The sequence below is a fragment of the Ambystoma mexicanum genome, chromosome 9 (assembly GCF_040938575.1).
Source record: "Ambystoma mexicanum isolate Mex_15411 chromosome 9, UKY_AmexF1_1, whole genome shotgun sequence".
Taxonomy (NCBI): domain Eukaryota; kingdom Metazoa; phylum Chordata; class Amphibia; order Caudata; family Ambystomatidae; genus Ambystoma; species Ambystoma mexicanum.
In genome coordinates this window covers 1,442,190,151-1,442,213,665 of record NC_090931.1, presented here as the reverse complement: position 1 = coordinate 1,442,213,665, position 23,515 = coordinate 1,442,190,151, and the positions used below count along the sequence as shown (strand labels likewise).

The window sequence follows — 23,515 nt, the reverse complement described above, 5'->3', positions numbered from 1 at the left end:
ATGAAAAAACCTACGTGAGCTGAATGAAACTTTAAATTGAGTCTTTTGCTCCGGAACTAGAGTACAATAGCACAACGTAGGAAAAAACAATATTGCGCGTACCGCTTACCTTCTTTTCCTGAAGAAACAGTCCGGAAGGAAAAAATCTCCTCTCTCACCTCGAATCACTGTTGGCGCCGAAAATCTCTGCGATCCGCAATAACTTCTTAACAGGATTCACACGAATGCAACGGCACAGCTGCTGTCAGACGGAAACGACGAAAGGATCACACAAGGCTCCTGAAGAGGTAAGCGGAATACGTGAGAGAAAGGCAGAACACGATTCCCTCACAAAATAACACGCCGCGCACTAACTCGAGCACAAGTCAAAACATTAACTCATTCACAACCGGATCCTTTTACAGTTTTCAGAGTCACCGATTTATATTCCTACTAAAGGGGAAAACATATTTACAAGCAAGAGAACCTTCATTAGAAGAGATTGAAAAGTATTTAGCTCAGATTTGAATATTAAAGCTTGAAAGGAATCTTTTAACTTCCATCAGATGAGTCTTCTTTCTTGAAAGTTTCTTATTGACCAAAATCAGATTTCTTCAGAAAACAAATCTCTTCACAAGATTTCCTAGGCCCAAATTCTCAGGAGAAAACAAATAACATGACTTGCTCACAGGATTAACTCAAATGAAAGGCATTTTACAATGTTCTAAACAATCCTTTGTTCAGCCTTCACCCAATCACGGTTCCTTCTCCTTTCCTCCATTTTGGCTTGGGCTCTCACCAGCATTCTGAGAACAAAGGTTAAGGCCTAACCAACTCCTAAAGGAAATTCATTTAAATAATACAAAATAAATATATTGAAGCTCTAAATGAATAAATAAAATACTGCACAGCCAGAAGATAAATAAAAACTAAAAACATATTAGTAACTAAACCAGAAATCATAGTTTTATTTTTCCAGGGACCAGACAGCTCCTCCTGGTGACACTTAAAGCTTTCTCAGAGACTCTGCTGACTCTAGACTTTGCTAAATTCAATCACATTGGTAGTTTCTTGCAGGGATTTGCACGTTTGCGCCTCACACCACGCAACTCCCTTTTCCAAATCCAAGAGCTGTCACTGCCCCTGCGCAGGGTGTACAATGGTACCCGTAATTTGCAGACAACGGCACTGGGTCTGTCGGGGCAGGCTAGCAGACAGCAGATAGTTTGATATAGATGCAGCCAGTGATTTGCGAGTAATTTGCTTCCATCCATAAAAACAGGGCAAATGAGGGTTGTTGGGCAACTTGCAACCGAAAGCAGGTAACAGTGGAGGAACAGCACGCACCCAGTTCCTCACCGCTGAGCGTGGTGCTGGAAGGATTTAAGCTTGCAGTTGTACTTGGGAGGTGCTATCCGCATACCCCACCTCCAGTTAGAAAGTAGCGCACCAGCGGGAAAAGCCCGCTCACGGCCCTGCTCTGCTAAGTGTGACGCCGGAAGGATTTAAGCTAGCAGCTGCAGTTGTAGCTAGGCAGTGATATCGGCATATCCCATCTCCTGTTAGAAAGCAGCACACCAGCGGGGACAGTATTCTCACGGTTGTTGGGGTTGATGTTTTGGTCCCATCACGGAAAAGAGGTTCACACTACTACATTGGCCATGGTGTGGCTGGTTTAGAAGCGATGTTCAACTAAATATGTGTTCAATGTAGTTAGAAGAATTGAAATGAGTGGTGTTACTTTGTATTTTAGTTGGATACATTTTTAGAGTCACAGTAGGCAGCAACATGCGTAGCAGTGGTATGGATACAATGTATTGTGCAATGTACAATTTGTAGCACTGAGAAGTATGTAGTGGTGAGATGTTTGCATGCGAGTGAGGAGTTTATTGAAATGGAAACTAACATGTAGGAATTCAACAATGTTTTAAATTGCTGACACATTTAGGGCATTGGGAAATATGGGGTTCATTGTGGATACATGGAGTCAATGCAGAAGGCAGGTTTCGCCTATTTCGAGTTTTAATAGGCTGCAGAGTTCCTAGATTCAAAGGAATGAGTGTTTGGCCTTGTTTGGAGAGCTGGGTGACCTACATCATGGAAGGGGGTAGAATGTAAACCACATGTGAGCAGTTGTGATAGCATCGCAAAGGGCTGAAAGCAAGAACTGAATGGAATGTCATGTGTTAGGTGTTATGGCCAATTTTAGGTTCTTAGATGCAAAGTGTAATTTCCCCGGGAGCACGAAGGCTTGTTTTTTTGATGACCAGAAAGGTCGGGTTACATGGAAGGTTACATTGAGATCTGATGGTTTATGGGTTTGCAGGGAAATAAGCAGAATGCATGCTGAAGGCTATGACTTGAAATGGTAGTAGCAAATAGAATTACGTGCAAGAATGCTGGAAAAAATGGTATTGGATGCCTTGAGCATCTGGCAGGATAAGGATTTTACTGCTGCTTCAAACACATGTTTTTTTTTGTTTCTCTCTCCCCATGCCTTAAATTGTTTATGGAAAGCCTTGTCCAATCATCATTTAGGTTAAATGGGTTTCTGTCACATGGTCTGAATAATAACTGAGTTGGTCATAAATGATAAATGTATTATGTGGCGTATGCCATGACTGACTAGGGAAGAAGATCATGTGTCAAAATGTGAATGTATCCAGTTGGGTTTCAGAACTAGGGGGATTAAATTACTTGTATTACAGTTAGCCAATCTGGGGTTGGGAGATGATGTTGTAACAAAATATTTGTGATTATGTAAATTGTCTTACTGGGTATATAAACTGTAACTTTCTATCATTCGGGGAAGATCTGGTTAGTTTTCAGCTCAAAGGAACTGACTTGCCGATCCCGTTCGTTAGCATGCAACAAACTTGCTTTTCTGAGAAAAATGCACTTGTTTCTTTGCAGAAGCCAGTCTTTCACATTGGCACGCTTGAGTTACTTCCTTTCACGTTTCTGCTCTGCTCAGCATGACGCTGGGAGGATTTAATCTTGCAGTTGTAGCTGGCAGGTGCTAGCAGCTTACCCCACCTCCTGTTAGAAAGCAGCACACCAGTGGGAACAGCCCACTTATGGTCCCCCTCCACTGAGCGTGGCACTGGAAGGATTTGTGCTCGCAGCTGCAGTTGTAGCTGGCAGGTGCGGGCATCATACACCACCAAGCAGCACACCAGCAGAGACGGCCCACTCACCGTCCCGCTCTGTTGAGTGTGGCTCTGGAACGATTTATGTTTGCAGCTGCAGTTTTAGCTGGGAGGTGCTATCAGCACAGCTTTTCTGCTGTTAGAAAGCAACACGCCAGCGGGTACAGCCCGCGCACAGTCCCACTCCGCTGAACGTGACGCTGGAAGGATTTACGCCTGCAATTCTAGCTGGGAGACGGTATCAGCATACCCCACCTACTGTTACAAAGCAGCACACTAGCGGGAACAACCCGCTCACGACCCCACTCCCCACTGCACATGTTTGTAAAACATGTAGCAAAATGCAGGATTCAAACCCCAGCACTGAAACAGTTGTCAATTCAGCACATTAGTTACTCTAGTCTTGATAACCCTTCCCTCTCGCAACATGAAAGTGTTTTTCAACATTCTTTAGCTCTGCAGGCCACTTACCCTAACCATTTCCATTTGACATGGTCAAGGCCTACCTTTTCATTTGTTATACCGACAGTAAGTAGTCTGGCATATGAAGATACAATGATTTCAGAAACTGTTCCTTCTCATGTTTGTTTTCTTCTTTGGTAGTCTGGTGCAAAGAAATAACTGTACTACCGAAACTTCTTCTTAGCATAGGGGACTGTTTTTAGAACAGGGTGATAAAGGTACTAGAAAATCTCATCATGGTAAATACTCATTCATTACAGAGTAAGTCTGGTTTGCAAGAATACTATGGTTGTAAATAGATTGTATTTTGAAATGCAAACTCTAATTGAGCTTTGCACTTGAATCCACCCTTACATGCAGAAACACACTTTTTAAATGATGAGGTACTAATTTGGATGCATGGGCACTGGGTTACTGCCCCCCTTTTATACAGAGACCTCGCGATCATCCGCCGGGAAGCCATTCGCCAAATGTTCCAGATCCATTCCTGTTGCAGGAAATGTTGACCCTGCTAGAGAAAGATGCTATTGAACCAGTACCTGTGATGGAGAAGAGCAGAGGATGGTATTCTCTCGATTTCCTAATCCCCAAGAAGGACGGGGGACTCAGACCTATCTTGGACTTGAGATATTTGAACAAGTTCCTCAGGAAGGACAAGTTCAAGATGATCACGCTTTCTCATATTCTTAGGCCCTTCAGCTCCAGGATTGGATGGTATTGCTGGACCTTCAGGATGCTTTCTTTCATGTGCCAATCCATCACAAGCATAGTACATGAGGTTCGCAGTTGGCGGTTTTCATTATCAGTTTCGAGTTCTGCCATTCGGGCTGACCTCCACCCGAGGGCTTTCACCAAGTTAATAGCAGTGGTGGCAGCAAGTCTCAGGAGAGGGGAAGATTCACGTCTACCCATAACTGGATGATTGGCTGATCAGGGTATGTTCACCCGAACAGGCACAGGAACATCTCAGTATCGCCTGCCACTCCCTGCACATACTGGGCTTCTTCCTCAATTCAAGAAGTCCCACATGATAATATCTCAGAGACTCCGTTTCATTGGAGCGGTCCTGAATGTATCTTTGGAAAAAGCCTTGCCACCTGAGGCGGGGGCTCAACACATTTTGCATCTGGTCACCAGGTTTTCAGAGTGCCCAGCGGCTTCCAGCCTTCAACTTTTTGAGGTTGCTCGGCCTCATGGCATAGTGCATTTTTCTGGTGCCAGAGGCCCGCCTGAGAAGGAGATCCCTTCAATGGGCTCTCAGGACTCAATGGTCCCATTTCTCAGGCAGGATGTCGGACCTCCTTCAGGTTCTGAGTAGAGTCACACAGGACCTTCTGTGGTGGGCCTGCAAGAATAACATTCTGAAAGGAGAACCTTTTTGGCAGCCACGGCCGGAGATAACAGTAGTGACGGACGTCTCACTCACAGGGTCGGGAGCCCACGCCAACGATGTGACGATCAGCGGTTGTTGGTCTCCATCAGAGTCCAAAATACACATCAACATTTTGGAGCTGAGGGCAATCGGACTACCAATGAAGGCCTTTCTGCCCTCTGTACAGAGAAAGAATGCCCTGATAATGACAGACAACACAGTGGCCATGTAATACCTCAACAAGAGAGGAGGAGTAGGGTCACTACCAATAGCAATTTAAGAAGGGATCTGCCTATCAGAAGTTCACCTAGTCGGAGAGGAGAACACGTCAGAGGACGCTGTGAGGAGGGAGAGCACAGTCTCCCACGAGTGGGGTCTAGCTCAGGAAGTCTTTCAAGAGATCTTCACCCTTTGGGGAACCCCTCAAGTGGATCTGTTCGCGACCAGTCAACCGGTAGTGCAAACTGTTCTGTTCCAGGTATTTTCCCCCCACAAGGAGCTCACCACTCCTGTAAACATTTCCTCCAATCCCCGTCATTTCTCACGTGATCAGGAGGTTGAGAAAGTTTGGTTTATCTATGATCCTAAATGCCCCGGATTGAGCCAGGAGGACGTTGTACCCTGACCTTCTTGACATGTGCATCTGTCCTCCAATAGATCTTCCCCAAAGAGAGGACCTTCTCTCGCGAGAGGAGAGTCGGGTTCTCCATCCAGAGGTCAAGACACTCAACCTTCACGCATGGTTTCTGAGAGGCTGAGATACAAGAATTGGGACCTTCCGGATGACATAATGGAGATTTTGCTTTCGGCCGAAGGCCAGCAACAAATTCCTTATACTGCTGCCGTTGGAACAAGTTCTGCAGCTGGTGTAGGGAGAAAGATGTAGACCCTTTTCAATGCGAAACAGCTACAGTGTTATCGTTTCTACTGTATTTGGCAAATATGGGGCTTCAGATTGAAACAATCAAGGGTTATCTAGCACCGCTTTCAATATTCAAGCACACCTTGGAGGAGGCATTCTACGTCTAAATACCCTTGATAACTCAATTTCGTAACAGATTCACAAATGTGTTTCCTCCTACACCATTACAAATACCAACTTGGAACCTTAATTTGGTTTAAAGTGTTTGACGTGTGCTCCTTTCGAGCCACTCCATTCCTGCCCTTTAAGGTTGCTAACTTACCAAACTATTTTGTTAGTAGCGATAACATCAGCCCGCATGGTGAGTGAGTTGCAGGCATTATCCTGTAAACCTCTGTTTACCAGCTTTTACAAGGATAAGGTTGTCCTTAAGGTCAAACCCTCTTTCCTGCCTAAGATTTTATCTGATTACCATTTAGCTTCCGGCCTTCTATCCTCCACCTCATCCTGGCAAGGAGAAAAAAGATTTCATAGAGTCGATCTAAGGAGAGTTCTAAGCTTTTATGTTTCAAGAATGGCAAAGTTCCGACAGCACGACTAACATTTCATTGGTTATACAGGACACAAGCCAGGTCTGTCAGTTACCAAACAAACTCTATCTAGATGGATCATAGTGGCTATTCCGGAGTGCTACAGGTTAGCTGTGAAAGATCCTCCATCAGGCTTAAGGGCTCATTCCACTAGGGGCATGGGAGGGGAGTTCCGATAAAGGACATGTGTGAGGCAGCTGCCTGCTCCACCATCCACATGTTTACAAAACATTATTTTTTGGACACCTCTGACAATGTTTGAAGATTTGAGAAAGGCAGTTCTATGCTTCATTCTTGACAAACATTAACTCTGAAATTCTTATTCCCTCCGCCAAAGGAACCTAATACTGCGTGAGGCGGGGGTGGTCTATAATAAGATGAGGAATACCTGGGAGGACACAATCCATTAGAAGAACAAGCTACTTACCCCTGGTAACGTTCTTTCGACTGGATGTTCCTCCCACGTATTCCTCATCGCCCTCCCAATCTACCCCACTGTAGAGTTTCTGAGTTTACGACAAGTGCGCTCTTTTAAGGTCTGATAAATTAAAGGCACTTATCAAGGGCAGTCATTCTGCATATGGGTGGTGAAAAAACATAATTAAAGTCAACGGGCGCTCCGTGTGGTATGTGTACTCGACGATGACGTCAGCCGAGATGGAGGCCCTCAAGGGACATCGGATCGACCGTCTCGATGCACAACGCCCTCTGTCCAGAGAAATGTTTTTCCTGAAGTAGCTGAAGCAGGAAAAAAAGATATCATAAGATGAGGAATACATGGGAGGAACATCCAGTCGAAAGAACGTTACCAGGGGTAAGTAACTTGTACATCTCTCTTACCTGCATGTGTGAACTGCTGTACCAGTGATGTTATCGATGATGCTATAAGTAATGTCATATGTGATGTCATCAGAGTGCTTATGGGCAGCGCAATGGGGGCCTCATAGTTAATGTGGCGTAGCTTCCAATACCTGTCGATTTCAGGGGTTTTGTTGCATTAAATCAGCACCTTAACGTCACTTCAACTAAACTTTTTTCACTTAACTTCAAGGGTTTTGTTGCACTGAACAAATTCACCTTAACTGCCCCTTAACTAAAGTTTTTTTCACTGAATATATATATATATATTTAACAAAAAGGAGGAAAGATGAACCGCACTCCCGCAAGCCAGGCATAGGTTGCAAAACTCAAAAATTCTGGATGTAAACAAAAAAAGCATGCCGTGTATATAATACGGATACCTTTAATGTTCAACAAGAAAAAATATACTTGTACACACAAACATGTGGTACAAAAATGCAACAAAACACAGACAAACAGAGGCAGGACGCCCTGGTATGCGACCTGCAAACAACGCGTTTCGCGCTACACCGAGTGCTTGATCACGTCATATATATATATATATATATATTGTGATGTATGTGCCAGGATCTGCTGGTATTGAAATATGGTTTTCCATTTGTGAAGCTGGACCAAACAGGTACTGAGCACATTAGTCCATTTTGCAGAGATTTTAATTATGGGGACACATTTCCTGGTTTGCAAACATTGATAAAAAGTATTGATACTTGTTGTGATATTTCTTAAATTACCAGTCCCGGTGTTACTTCTGCCATTAGTTTTTTGAGACTCATGTGGTTGAAAAAAACATACCTGAAGTTACAGTGTAATCCATATACATTACAATTACTGTCCAAACTGGCCATGTAATTACAGCATTTGACCAGCAATTCTTAATGTTGAAAGGCCTGGTTATGTCATGCCATTTAATTCTCTCACTCTGCTGTCTTGGTAGGCATGAATTTGTTGGCACTGATCGTCTTCCAGTCTTGCTCAAGGTGTCATATGGTCGGGAAGTCCTGGTAAGAAAACTTTAGCTGGTTGTATTATAGCATTATGCATAGATTGTGGGATTCTTTAAATTATTGTTGGCATGTTATCCATATATGACAAAGGTTCTTGTTTTGTTTCTAAAGTGTTTATTGCATTGCAAGGCTTCACATTGAGTGTGCATAATTTGTTGGAGCAATTGCATGTTATAGAAGAGTAACAAATGCACTTTTCACATGCACAACTACTACCTGTTTTGTGGCCTGATATTGAGACCTCAAACTGTCTGGCTAAGCTTATTAGGAACTTCATTTGTTTAAGTACAGTACTCAGAATTTGTATGGGTTTGGTGGACATATGACCTGTGTTCTCGGTATTGGTTTCTCAACATGAGATCAAGCTCTCCCCAAACCTGAGAAATCTTCAGAGTAACCCGTTACACAGAGAAAACACCATCATTTAGTCCTGTTATGTAATTTTTATGAATGTTTCCCTACAGCTGAATTTCATTGGTGTGACGGTGGAGAAGGAACGCAGATATGTCCATTTTACCTCCACAAAACACCAGTTGACTCCTGTGGCCATTGGAACTGCAAGTCCACCTAAACAGGTGAGTGAGTGATTGAATGTATGTGCAAATGATCCAGCCATCTCGGACAGTATCCACTGCCTGGGTTATGTTATGCTATGCTACGTTGTTATTCTTTTATACTGCACACATCACAGCTGTAGTGGTCACAAAGCGAAGAGCCTTGTCTGAATGGCAGCCACAAGACAATAAAGATTTTCCATAATAACTTACTAGAAAGTCTTAATTCTATTAAAGACTCGGAGGCGACCATTATGCTTCTCTTTCTTTTATTTGACAATAAAAAAAAGCTCAGCAGCAAGATATTTGTGCACCAAATGTGCCATGAGTAATGTGCAGAAAACAGGTGCACCAACTATATATAATAAGCAAAGCAATATAACAGTAATATAACAGTAACATCATAACATAAAAGGTAAGAGTCTCTGAAGGAACTACATTTCCCAGGGAGCTAGCTCCAGTTCATTTAGAGGCCATCAACATGTGACCTAGTCCACCAATAGTAGTTCAGATCCCCTGCATAAACAGTCCTAAACATGATGACACTTCCTCTTTCTAGGCTACAAACTTGGCTGTCCATAGTAGAAGATAACTGTAGTCAAATTGAAGAAGAACTTATGTCGGGCCGTGATCAGGCGGACTTGTCTGTAGGGGCTGTCAAAGAAAAGGAACAATTAGTCTCTTGTATATGACAACCCTAGATCCCTTATCAGGGTGGGAGAAAATCATGGAGTTATTCCGATAGAATACATGTACATTTCAGAACATTAATCTTTTCATTACATATTTAATCAACATCAAGTAACATGCTGTTATTTTCTCACCGGGTGGGATATTGCTCGCCTCCGAGTCTTTAATAGAATTAAGACTTTCTAGTAAGTTATTATGGAAAATCTTTATTCTATGTCAAGACCGGAGGCTCCCATTATGCTTGTTTAAAGCTTACTTACCACAATGGATGCCGGCTGATCTACCGGTTTTAGGTAGAATTGTTTGAATACTGATTCACTTGCCCAGTCTGTCATCCTCATGATGTCTTCTAGGCGAACTCCTGCCTGAAAGGCTTTGGAGGCCATGGCTCCTCTAGCGGAGTGGGCTCCGAAGTGCTCGGTGTCTATCCTTGCTTGAGCTAGCGTCCACCGGACCCAATGTGCTAAGATCGGCGCTGATACCGCTTTGTACGGTTTACGCAGAGCTATCAGTTGCTGCCCGTTAGGGGAGGTTCTGAGTGAAGCCGTCTTTTCTTCGTAGACTTCTAAGCATTTAACCAAGCAGAGCTTAGGTTGATCTCTAAATGCGGGATAAGAAATCGCCCTGGAATTTCACTTTGTTCTTCTATCAATATGGAATACTATGCCATCAGGAGAAAAGACTCTGCCTGCTAAATCTAGAGCTCTGATGTCCGAGACTCTCCTGCAGGATACCAAGCAGAGTAGAGTAGTGAGTTTGCCAGATAGGGCCGTACATGATAGTTCTTCGTTACGAGGCCATGACAGAAAAAGGTTCAGTACTTTATTAAAGTCCCAAAGTTTGTCATAGTGAGCTGAAGGTGGGACGGTAAGCATTACACCCTTGAGCAACCTGCAGACGAGGTGGTGTTCTCCTGCTGGTACTCCTTGAATAAGGTCATGACCTGTAGAAATTGCTGAACAGTAGGCCTTCACAGACCTGTAGGCGAGCCCTCTTTCCGCTAGGGATGCTAGAAAATTCAAAATCTCTTCTACAGGTGCTGAAATTCGATGTAATCCTTTCTCACGACACCAGGAGCTCCAGATGCTCCAAGAGTTGGAATATCTCTTCCGGGTACTAGGAGCCCAGCTTTCTTCGATAAGGGTGATTGCTTTGTGAGACATGCCTGGGACTCTCCATCTTGACCTGAAATCCTCCAGGCCGCTAAGGTCAGAGATCCGCTGAGGAGGAGAGGATGACGCTGACCTGATGGATCTAATAGGAGATCCGGAAACTGGGGTAGTAGGATTGGAGAATCCGAAGAAAGTTCCAGAAGAACTGGATACCAGGTCTGAGATGTCCAGACCGGCGCTATAAGGATCAGATTTGCATGCTCCTGCCGGGCCTTCGCCAGGGTCCTCGCTATCATAGTGAAAGGAGGAAAGGCATACAGTATTCCCTGGGACCATGACAGCAGGAATGCGTCTGTTGCAGCTGCTGCCGGGTCCGGCCTCCAGCTGTAGAACATTGGTAGTTTGGAGTTGAGTCTGGAAGCAAAGAGGTCTATGGACATTGGACCCCAGATCTCCTGAAGGTGAAGGAAAACCTCTCTGTTGATTCTCCAATCGCTGTAATCTGTCGAGTGGCGGGAGTACCAGTCCGCTACTACATTTGAGAGGCCGGTAAGGTACTCTGCTGTAACTGAAATCTGATGATCCAGACAGAAATGCCAGAAGTCCTTGGCTAGTTCTGCTAGGGGTCTCGACTTGGTGCCGCCCAGATGGTTGATGTATCTTACCGCTGAGATGTTGTCCATCTTTAGTAAAATACAGCAACTCGCTTTGTCTTTGGCAAAAGAGCGCACTACAACGGAACCTGCAGGAAGCTCTAGACAATTGATATGAAGGTCCAGCTCTTGAGGGGACCAAGTCCCTCCCGTGGCTATGGAACCGCATCTCGCTCCCCAACCGTAGCGACTGGCATCCGACTCGATAATAATATCTGGAGCTGAGCCGAAGATGGCTCGGCCGTTCCAGGATTCCATGTGAGTGAGCCACCAGTTGAGCTCTGTCCTCGCTTGAGGAGACAGTGTCAGGAGTTGAGAATAAGAAAGGCTTCGCCTTAAGTGTTGGCCTTTTAGTCTTTGCAGTTCTCGATAGTGAAGAGGGCCGGGAAATATTGCTTGAATGGAAGATGAAAGTAGCCCTATCACTCTTGCTAGTTCTCGAAGAGAGACCATGTTCTTCTGTAAGAGTCTGCGTATCTCTCTTTTGGTAGAGTGAATCTTGGCTGATGGGAGTCGAAATTGAGAATTCTGTGTATCCACTATGAATCCCAGAAATTCCATATTTTTGGATGGAAGTAGAACTGACTTCTCCCAGTTTATAAGAAAACCGAGGCTGTGTAGCAAGTTTATTGCCAATTTGGTTTGTTTCTGAACTAACTGCTGTGAGTGGGCCATGAAAATAATGTCGTCTAGATAAATAATGAGACGGACACCTTGCTCTCCTAATTGAGCTACTACAGGTCTTAAGATTTTGGTGAAGACCCACGGCGCCGAAGAGTGTCCGAAGGGGAGACTTGTGAATTCCCAATCTCGATTTCTCCATGAGAGCCTGAGGTAACTGAGGGGTGCTTGATGAATTGGCACTGCGAGGTAAGCGTCTTTTAAATCTAGGCGCATAAGCCAGTCGTTCGGTCTCAGAAGATCTCTGAGCATGTGTATACCTTCCATTTTGAAATGGCGGTAAAGGATGAATTCGTTGAGCGCTCTGAGGTTTGACTGGGCGCACTTTTTGCTTCCTGCGTACCAGAAATATGGGACTGAAGAAGCCTCCCTGATTTGCGCAGGGGCGAATCGCTTGCTTCTGATGGAGACTGAGTATTTCGCTGTCTAAGGAGACATTACTATGGGAGTGGGGCGACATGTCTGAATGGGCTGCGTGAAAAACTCTAGGCGTAGACCCCGAGCTGTGTCCCTTACCCAGGCGTCTCCCGATAAGGTATCCCAAGCATTTGCAAACATCCTTAACCTCCCTCCTATAGGTGTTAGTGGCACTGGCGCTGTTATTAGTACACTGACCTGAAGATTGTTGTTGGGCTGGGTATCTAGCCGCTCTCCTCCAGGGACGCCCTCTTCCACGACCTCTCGAGGGGAAGAAAGTGTCGGGGCGTTCTTGCCAGGAATTATGCAGGCCTCTGGATTGTTGAGGTCTCTTGTCGAAGAAGTAACGGCCGGAAGAGCGACCTCTTCTTCTTCCTCTTCCTCGTCCGGCCCTGGAGAAAACCTTGGTTGCAAATACTCTTTTTATTGAAGCCTGTGCTTTGTCCAACGCCTTGAATGTCCCGACGAATTTTGTCATCTCCTTCATAAGAGGATTTCCCGAAAAGCTGGCCTTGCGCAGTTGGGCCGGATTCTGTGTCTGCCAGTTCGGTTAACTTGGCATCTATTTTGTATCGGATGCCTTTCCGTCGCTCTGTTGAGATGGCGCAACTGGCGTTGCCCAATAGGCAAATAGCCCTCTGGACCCAACCGGACAGTATCACTGGGTCGATGGGGTCCGAGGAGGTGATGGCTGCATTCGCAAGATCGGAGATTTTTGCTAGTGGACCTGCTATGTCCAGTACTTTATCCTGGCAGGCCTTCCAGGCGCGATCAATACCCTTCCTGGGGTCTTTAACATTTTTACCTAGAAAGGTAATCATTTTAGAATCAAACTCTGGAGTCAGTCCGCAATGTCTGGTCGTGGGCATTCAGCACGTAGTCTGGCCTGGACCTCTTTATCGAGTGGCTTGCGCAGCCTAAGGTGGATGTAACTCAATGTCTTGGAAGATGGTTCCCAATCGGTGGACCTGGGGTGTATTAAGTCTTCCGGGGCAAACATACCTTCAGTAGAAGGTTTGGTCCCGGTTGTGTCTTTAGGGATGGGGTCTGCCGCAATCCCTGACGCAGAGGGTTTTGAATCCTCTAAATGAAATTCCTCCTCTGAAGAGGAGTGGGAAAGATCAGCATCGTAGACGTTCTTATTATGATCATCTTCTTCCGAGCCCTGTCCATATCCCTCCGGGCTTGAGGGTCTATTTCCCCTGATTTCCTCCTTGGGGTAAGCGGGTTGATGGGAAGGGGTTACCTTCCTGTTCATGAAGGCTTGTTTCAGCCTTGAGAAGGTGTCCGTTACGGCAGCTGTGGCATTAGATGGCTGGCTCGGGGGGGTCGGAGAGCTTTTACTCTTGCGAGCCGGTGTACATCCCCCTTCGGTAAGGTGCTTCCTTTTCTGTGTTCTCTTCCACCCAGGAGGGGAGGTCCCTCTGAAATGCTCCTCCATAGCATCTAGGCGATTTTGTATGGGAATGAGCATATCCGTTACAGCTTTCTTAACACTGATCTCCACTGAGGATCCCAGAACCTTCTGTAAACTATTAGCCATAGCCACTTCGTCTATGTAGCAGTGATCTCCCTCAGCCTGAAAAACCGCTAGAAGAAACACTCGTTCTTGTCTGAGGAAGGATTCCGGCGCTCGAGCTGCAAGAAGCCTTTGTACTATAACGGGCATGCGTGCTTAAGCGCCGGAATGCAGAGGAAAGGACCAGGAGAGCAGGAGCTAGGCCGTGTCGAGGGATCCGCTCGATGAGCGGGTCAAATAATAGCTGATCAGCTGTGACCGCATGAAGCGGAGCTTCACATTAAGCGGTCTCCGAGGCCAGAGGACTGGCGTCGGAGCGCAACATAAAAGTACCCATTTTTTTTTTCTCTTTTAAAAATAAATAAATATTGAAAGTAAAATTTGTATAACCCTATAACCATGCAGTAAACATATATTATAAAATTTTGCAACGTTATCTTTAAATTAGAAAATCATGATATAAGCAGTGCTAAACATGGAGTAATTATCTCTTGCTGTGAGCAGCAAAGAAAGAGGAAGTGTCATCATGTTTAGGACTGTTTATGCAGGGGATCTGAACTACTATTGGTGGACTAGGTCACGTGTTGATGGCCTCTAAATGAACTGGAGCTAGCTCCCTGGGAAATGTAGTTCCTTCAGAGACTCTTACTTTTTATGTTATGATGTTACTGTTATATTACTGTTATATTGCTATGCTTATTATATATATATTTGGTGCACCTGTTTTCTGCACATTAATTATGGCACATTTGCTGCACAAATATCTTGCTGCTGAGCTTTTTCTTTATTGTCGAATAAAAGAAAGAGAAGCATAATGAGAGCCTCCAGTCTTGACATGCAATCATTAATTGAGTGGATAATAGTAAAGTTTTCAACCTGCAGGAAGAGGGTGTTTCATTGAAGCAGGGCCAAAGAAGGAAAATAAGTGGAAGCGAGAGGGTGCACATAGAGCAGGTGTCTTCAACCTGTGGCCCTCCAGATGTTTTGAACTACAATTCCCATTTTCCCTTATTGGCTATACTGACTAGGGTTGATGGGAGTTGTAGTCCAAAACATCTGGAGAGCCAACGGTTGCCCCATGACATAGAGGATGGGGGATCATTAAGGAGTGATGGAGGGCTGTGGGAGCATACAGAAACATTTTTTTTACTTGCGGTGGCAAGCCAATCATGTAGGGAGTTGCAGATGAACAGTACAAATTAAGGAGCAAACAATTTCTCAGAGCGCACCAACCAGCAAGAAGGCATTGTTTGGAGGTGGAAGAAGAGCTGGGAAGATTGTACATGGTACATGTGGCAAAGTTAGGTATCTTGTTGAATTGAGAGGACTGTAGAGGGAGGCTGGCATAGTAGTCTCAGAATCTAAGAGCCAAAGTTAGAATAAAGATGTTTGTAAAGATGTAAGCAATGAGTCCCAGATTCGCAATGTTCTGAATGGCTTCTGTTTCTCATATGGGTGAGAGCCCCAACCTTGCACTTCGTTGCCAGGATACCAGACCCTCTTAATGCATTTTCCACTTATATCCTTGGACCTCCAGCACCACTTGGGTGCCCTGCATACCTTTTAAGGAAAGCGTCTCGTGGGCGTTGAGTACCTGAACTTCCGGTTGATGTTTGTGGTGAAGTCGCCAGGCTGTCCGACAGATGATTGAAGAATGTGCAACGCTAGGAACCGGCACAACTCCCACCCTGGAATTAACAGGGTCAGAGGTGAACCGGCTCCCAACACCACGGATGTGCACTTCCCTGATTTACTTGACGTTGGGACAGTGCAAGCACTGACAGGGAAGGCTGGTCTTGACTAAACGGCGATGGTCCACAACAGGATTCAGCAGCAAAGACTCCAGGAAGTTGCAGCTGACTGAATAAGAGAACTGGAGTAGGCCGGAGCAGTTGGGAGGCTTTGGAGGCAGAAACCCCTGAGGAGGCAGGAGGACAAGCACTGAGCAGAAGGCTGAGAAGGTCAGGGGAATTCAGGAACCCAAGGGCAGCCAGAAAGGGGAGACTGGGAGTCAGGTAGGGAGCTGAGAAGGAGAACCAAGGGAGAACCAAAAAGGCATGAAAGGGAGCTGAACACAACCCCCTCAGGATCTGGCAAGGGAAAACCAGGAGGGAAGGCAAGGAAAACAAGGCTGAAGGCAGGCAAGGGTGCAACTCAGGGAGCTGCATGGGCAAGGACGCGATCCGGAAGCAAACCGCGTTGAGACGCGGTTTGTTCCACAAACTGGCCCTTAATATAGGGCAGGCAGCACCCGGGTGGCTTGGAACGCAATCCGTGCTGTCCCCGGGTGCTGACGTGCCCAAAACGAAGCTTGGGAAGCAAGTTTGCGGCTTTCCAAGCGCTCCGTGGATGGCACATGCGTGGAGGGCGTAACACGGCCCTCCGCGCATGCGCGAACCCACGCAAACGGGAGACCCGGAAGCGGCAAGAGCCGCGGAAGACTGTGGTCCCCCTAACCTGAATCGGGGGTAGACACGCCAAGACGGGGCGCGCTGGGAACTGCAGGTGTGCCCCGCACCCCAGGTAAGTGGCGTGACACTATGTCCCCTCCCAGAAAGGCCAGGGGCCCCAGGCTTCCAAGGGAATCGGAGCTAGAAATTGCGGACCAGACGGGGAGCGTGCACATAACTGCGTGGTTCCCAAGTGCGATCACAGGCAGGGTAGCCCTTCCAGTCCACTAAGTACTGGAGTACCCCCCGCCGTATGCACAAATCACAGATCTCCTGTACTTCAAATTCGGGTACTCCCCGGACATCAAAAGAGGCAAGACGGGGGGGAAAACCCCCTGAAAGTGTCAACCATGTATGGTTTCAAATGGGAGACGTGGACGACAGGGTGAACCCGCCAGGACTGAGGCAACTGTAAGCGAAATGCCACTGAGGATAAACGCTTGGTGATCCTGAACGGGCCGAAGTAACGAGGAGCCAGTTTGGTAGGTAGATTACGCACTGGCAGATTCTTAGAAGACAACCAGACCAGATCTCCCACCCGGAAAACTGGTTCTGCGGTGCGCCCTTTATCAGCCTGTTGCTTCATGCGCTCCTGTGCCTCTGCAAGGGTACTGCGTGCCAAGGAGTGTTGTCTTTTGATGGCGATGACCAGATGATCAGCAGATGGAACTGCACTGGGTAGCACAGGACGAAAAGGCACCAGCCTAGGATGTTGACAGTAAAATGGGCTGAGTCCGGTAGCGGAATGTACCGTATTGTTATAGGAGGCTTCAGCCAGAACCTGATGCGTTTTCCAATTGGTTTGAGTGGCATTAGCAAAACATCTAAGGTAATGTTCAAAGTTTGATTAGTTCTTTCTGTCTGGCCGTTAGTGTGTGGATAATAGCCCAAACTAAGGGCTCTGTGAATGCCGACATGACTACACAGCTGACGCCAGAAAGAGGACAGGAACTGGGATCCACGGTCGGGTATGATCTTTTCTGGTATTCCATGTAACCTGTAAATTTCCTGGAAGAATGCCAAAGCCATCTGGGATGCTGTGGGTATCCTGGGAAATGGGAAAAAATTGGCAGTCTTGCTGAAACAGTCCACAATTACCATGATGCAGGTACATCCATCAGATGGTGGAAGTTCAACAATGAAATCGGTGGCAGTGGTGTGCCATGGGTAAGGAGGTATCTCTTTGGGATGAGGCAACCCCAGTGGTCTCTTCCTCGGTGTCTTACTCTGGGCACACACAGGGCAGCTCTTGACATACCGCTCAACTTCATCGGCCCATCCTGGCCACCAGAATTGCCTGGATACTAATTCTTGGGTGGCCTTTACACCACGATGTCCACCTACTCGGGAATCATGGAACCCATGAAGTACAAGAATCCGAAGAGAGACTGTGGGAATATATAACCTGTTCCGATAAAAAAGCAAACCATTGCGTTCAGTGATTTGCGATTGCTTCAGGAGCCTTGCCCGAGCTGGATCTGTTATGGTGTCATGTAAAATCGTCTGGAGATGAGGTGAGAGCGTGAGTAGAAAATGTTTCAGAGAGATTAGTGGCATGTCCCTACAGCTGCTTCTTAAGTCTCCTTCCAATGAACGGGATAAGGCGTCGGCTTTCATATTCTGAGCACTTGGAATGTAAGTAATCTGGAAATCGTAGTGAGAGAAAAAGAAGGCCCACCGGGCTTGGTGAGAAGTACGGCACTGAAGAGAACGCAGATACTGTAAGTTGCAGTGGTCGGTAGGAACCTCCACAGAATGCCGTCCCCTGAGAAGATGGTGCCTCCTTTCCTCAAACGCTGCTTTTTTGGCCAACAGCTCCTTTTCAATCACGGCATAATTCCGTTCACTAGGAGTGAGTTTGTGGGAGAAATATGCCACAGGATGGTTCATGCCGGATTCGGGTTCCTTCTGCAGGAGAACTACACCAACAGCGAAGTCGGAAGAATCTGCCTCAACGATGTATGGTATCTCGTCATTGGGGTGACGTAGAATGGGCACAGTGCTGAAGGCTTGTTTCAAGGTGTCAAAGGCTATGGTGGCCTGTGAGTTCCAAAGAAAAGGTACTTTGCTGCTGGTTAGTCGAGTCAAAGGGGCCGAGAGTTGTGAAACATGTGGCATGAACTGCCGATAAAAATTGGCGAATCCCAAAAACCGCTGAAGGGACTTCAGATCGGAAGGTTGAGTCCAGTCCTGAATGTTTTGTATCTTAGCTGGATACATGAAGATGCCTGAGCCACTGATCACATAACCAAAAACTCCATGCTTTCCTGATGAAAATAGCACTACTCTGCTTTTGCGTTTAGTTGGTTCTGGGACAACCGTCGAAGCACCTCTCGGACGTGTCCCACATGTTGTTCCTGGGTAGGGGAGAAGATGAGGATATCATCAAGGTACACCCAAACTGAGATGCCAATCAGGTCGCTAAAGATGTAGTCCATAAAGTGCTGGAAGACGGCCGGGGCATTACACAAACCAAATGGCATTACCTGGTATTCGTAAATCTCAAATGGAGTCTTGTAGGCCGTCTTCCATTCATCGCCTTCTTTTATCCAGATCAGATGATAGGCACCACGAAGATCCAACTTGGTGAAGATGTGAGCTGTTCGAAGAGATTCCATGATATTCCGGATCAAGGGCAGTGGGTTCCTGTCTTTTCGTGTGATGTCATTCAATTGACGATAGTCGATACAGGGATGTAGAGTACCTTCTTTCTTCTTGACAAAAAATAGAGGAGAACCAGCAGGGGACTTTGAAGGTGCGATGTATCCCTTCTTGATGCAGTCAGCCAGATAGTCCTGTAAAACCAGTTTCTTGGTTAGGGACAAGGCGTACACCTTCCAGTGAGGTATCACCGAACCTGGTACCAAATCAATGGAACAGTCGAACGTTCTGTGAGGTGGCAGAGGTATATCCTCAGGCTCGTAAAACACGGTCTGAAAATTGGCATACTCCTGAGGGATTTGTGACAATGAGAGAAAACCAGGTGGGCCACTACTCCTTGCAAGGGTTATGGAAGTGATGGCGTTCTGGGGCATGCCTGGCAAGCAACAATTACGAAGGCAATGGACGGAGGCAAAATCCAAAGTGCGTGCTTCCCAATCGATGATTGGATTGTGGCCCAGAAGCCATGGTAAACCCAAAACCACTGAATATGAGGGTGATTTGATGACGTCCACAGCGATTCTTTCCCCATGTTCCTTGATCTGTATATGTAAACCCATGGTATATTGAGGTATTGGCCCTGAGGATAAGGGAGTCCCATCGATCACCTCTACGGGCAGAACATTTCTCCGGGAAAACAAAGGTATACCATGACGTGCTGCAAAAGCTTCATCGATGTAGTTTCCAGAGGCTCCACAGACCAATAAGCCAAGAACGTCCACCTCTTTGTCTAACCATGTCATCTTGATCTTCAAAACTAACAAGACAGCCGGTTGCATGGGCTGAAGCAAGGAGCAGGAGCCGGAAAGGACTGAAAGCGAGGAAGGACCTGTCGTTGCCTTTCCTATAGACGACAGGCCTTCTAGTTTTCTGACTTCTTTTGGGGGCGTAGAGGACAGGTACCCAAGTAATGCCCGGCGGCCCCACAGTACAACCATAATCTCAGACTTCTTCTGCGTTTCCGTTCTGCTTCAGATAACGGACCCCTCACAGCACCCAACTGCATGGGTTCTGGGCCGGAGTCTGAAGACCCAGGAGTCCCGGTTTGAGTGTTTGGTGGTCTAGAGAACATTCTCTCAGCTCAACGTCTCTCTCCTCTTCGTTCTGCCAGTCCGTGGTCTATCCGCAAAACCTGTTCCACAAGTTGCTGGAGGGTGTCTGGCTTTGGGATGTATAATAACTCGTCCTTATATTCCTCTCTCAATCCCCGAAGAAACAGAGTCTTTTGGGTTACTTCAGGCCACTGGGAATCGGTGGCCAATTGTAGAAAGTGACCAATGTAGGCTATAATGTCCATGGTTCCTTGCTTGAGGTCCATCAATTGGTTTTGTGCCGCGGAGGCCAGATTGGGTGATTGAAAAACTTCTAGAAACGCTTTTTCGAAGGATGCAAAGTCGTTGAGAATGGGGCTATTGGCAGATACCAACGGGGTAGCCCACGCAAATGCATTCCCGGTCAAGTTACCCAATCTTGGCCTTGTCTGAGTTATAAAGAAATAGGAAGATCTGGAGAGGAAATGTATCCTGCAACGGTTGCAAAACTCGGCCACACGTCTCGAATCTCCATCAAACTTGATAGGTGCGGTATGAGCCATTGCGCCTTCAACCTGAGGTGTGGCCCCGGTACCTTGTGCCACCATCTGTCTTAGACCAATGTTTTCTTGACGGAGCGCAGTCATCTCGACTCGAAGGGCCCATATTTCTTCCCGAAGTTCCTGGGCTTCATCCATTTTGAGTTAGAAGGCAGGCGTCTCAATCTGTTAAGGAAAGCGTCTTGTGGGCGCTGAGTAACTGAACATCCGGTTGATGGTTGTGGTGAAGTCGCCAGGCTGTCCGACAGATGATTGCTGAATGTGCAACGCGAGGAACCGGCACAACTCCCACCCTGGAATTAACAGGGTCGGAGGTGAACCGGCTCCCAATGCCACGGATGCGCACTTACCTGATTTACGTGACGTTGGGACAGTGCAAGCACTGACAGGGAAGGCTGGTCTTGACTAAACGGAGATGGTCCACAACAGGATTCAGCAGCAAAGACTCCAGGAAGTTGCAGCAGGCTGAATAAGAGAACTGGAGTAGGCAGGAGCAGTTGGCAGGCTTTGTATGCAGAAACCCCTGAGGAGGCAGGAGGACAAGCACTGAGCAGAAGGCTGAGAAGGTCAGTAGAATTCAGGAACCCAAGGGCAGCCAGAAAGGGGAGACTGGGAGTAGGTAGGGAGCTGAGAAGGAGAAACAAGGGAGAACCAAAAAGGCATGAAAGGGAGCTGAACACAACATCCTCAGGATCTGGCAAGGGAAAACCAGGAGGGAAGGCAAGGAAAACAAGGCTGAAGGCAGGCAAGGGTGCAACTCAGGGAGCTGCGTGGGCGAGGACGCGATCCGGAAGCAAACCGCATTGAGACGCGGTTTGTTCCAATAAACTGGCCCTTAATATAGGGCAGGCAGCACCCGGGAGGCTTGGAACGTAAGCCGTGCTGTCCCCGGGTGCTGACGCGCCCAAAACGAGGCTTGGGAAGCAAGCTTGCGGCTTCCCAAGTGCTCCGTGGACGGCGCATGTGCGGAGGGCGAAACACGGCCTTCCGCGCATCCGCGAGCCCACGCAAATGGGAGACCCGGAAGCAGCAAGAGCCACGGAAGACCGTGGTCCCCCCAACCTGAATCAGGGGTAGACACGCCAGGACGGGGCGCGCCGGGACCAGCAGGCGCGCCCCACACCCCAGGTAAGTGTTTCCGAGCGGCTGTTGCATTTCTGGAGCATCCGGTCACTGTGCGGGGCTTCGTCGTGGTCGGCATCAGCTTTCCTGATGTCTGCTTCTTCCCGGCAGTGTGTCCTCTCTCAAGAATGGGTTGCCGGTGCTGTGGATGCCCAGAGCGTCCAAATGGAAGCTACGCAAGCAGTCCTCTGGGACCTCGCTCGCGTTCCCCTCCACTTTCGGCTTCCCTCCTGCTAGTTCTCGTCCCTTTCACCGCTGCATAGCTCGCTGGTTTCCTCCTTGGAGGATCGCTCTCCCGATGCATCTCAGCTGTGGGATATTTAAAGTCCTGCGTTGGAAAAGGGAATTGCTTTGGGCCAATCAGGTTCATTGAGAAGCTAGAGCGCTCACTATTTTTCTCCATACTGATCTTTGGACACCTGGTCATCATCTTCTCACTACACGCCATAGAGTCAGATGTAATACACTTTCCTTTTTTGAAGGTTTGAATCTTGTCAAGTATATTAGGCTGATTAACCTGACAATACCAGATATTGGCTTTATCAACCGAAGGGAGGGGAGGGCTGAATATTGGAGAACGGTTTAGGTGTACTAACGCTGGGGCATACCCCATTCTCTTAACACGGTCGTTCCTAATCCGATAAGAGGATTCCTCCCCCACGTGATCATCCCTCAGTGCACCACCTTGGGGACTTCTGTACTGTGAATGCACCACCCTGGCTCCATGGGAAAGATCTCTCCCCTAGGGAAGAAGGGACGCCATCTTCAGATTCGTCATATAGCTTTCCACTTATGTCGCTGGTTTCCTCATCTCCAAGTGGAAAATGACACAAAAAAGTCCACATTACCCTGTACTTTACTTTTTCTGTTTTACACACAAAAGCAATAAGGTTGGAGATCAAGAAACCAGCGCATAATTCTGGGTGTTGTCTTTATGGAGGCTCATCCAGGTGAGAGGTGAGTGGTCGGTAAGATTGGGGCAAGGGAAACAGCGACATGTCTAGCTACAAAATAATCTGCCTCCAGGAGACCTGGCTCACCAGATTTCCATTTTGGGAGGGTTGCATGATGTTTATGACTCCAGCTATTATTGCTACCAATGGTCGTCCCACCTCTGGTCTCTTGACGCTTTGGAAAATTCAGGCCAATTTCGATCTCATCAAAGTTCTGTCTCCCAACAACTGGTTCCAAATAATTATACTTCACCAGAACTTAACGGAAAAGCAAGACAACTCTAAAATTAAAGAAGGATATCTACTTGCTTTATTCAACATCTATTGGAGCCCGTCTATTCCAGCCAACCTTGAATTCCTAGATGAGATACTGACTTCCATTGATCATGTATACATAAAATACAAACGGCTGCATCTCATCATCTGTGGCGACCTAAATCTCCATTTATTTCAAGCCGATGGAGTCAAAATTCCAGATTCAAAACAAACCCCTCAAGACAAGCTTTGGTCTGAAGCGATGCAGCTACGTAACCTCACTCTTCTTAACAGAAACACTGAAGGCGATACGGTATAGAGGGAATTCCAGTGCACATCTTGACTATGTATACTCATCATCTAACTTGCTCATTAATACCATCAAACTTGAAGTCATGGCCGACTCTCATAGCAATCATGCCAAACTCCTCACTTGCTGGAATGCTCCTCACTGTCGCATGGATAAAATGGGAAACCATCAGATTAAAATGAATGCTTGGCTAAACAGATTAAGCATTCCCGATGAAAAAATGGAATGCCTCGAAGATACCTTTATAACATCTAAAAGAGAGGCTAAA

At 46.8% G+C, this 23,515-nt stretch overlaps 1 protein-coding gene across 2 annotated transcripts in view; it reads left to right on the top strand.

Annotated features, from left to right (window-relative positions):
• The window catches only part of CFAP65 (cilia and flagella associated protein 65), an 825,303-nt gene that overhangs the window by 528,634 nt on the left and 273,154 nt on the right, over nt 1-23,515 (top strand). For both annotated transcript variants that reach the window (XM_069616861.1, XM_069616860.1), the window contains exons 21-22: nt 8,210-8,276; nt 8,744-8,854. In XM_069616861.1, the coding sequence (XP_069472962.1) occupies nt 8,210-8,276; nt 8,744-8,854 (178 nt within the window). The remainder of the gene's footprint in view (nt 1-8,209; nt 8,277-8,743; nt 8,855-23,515) is intronic.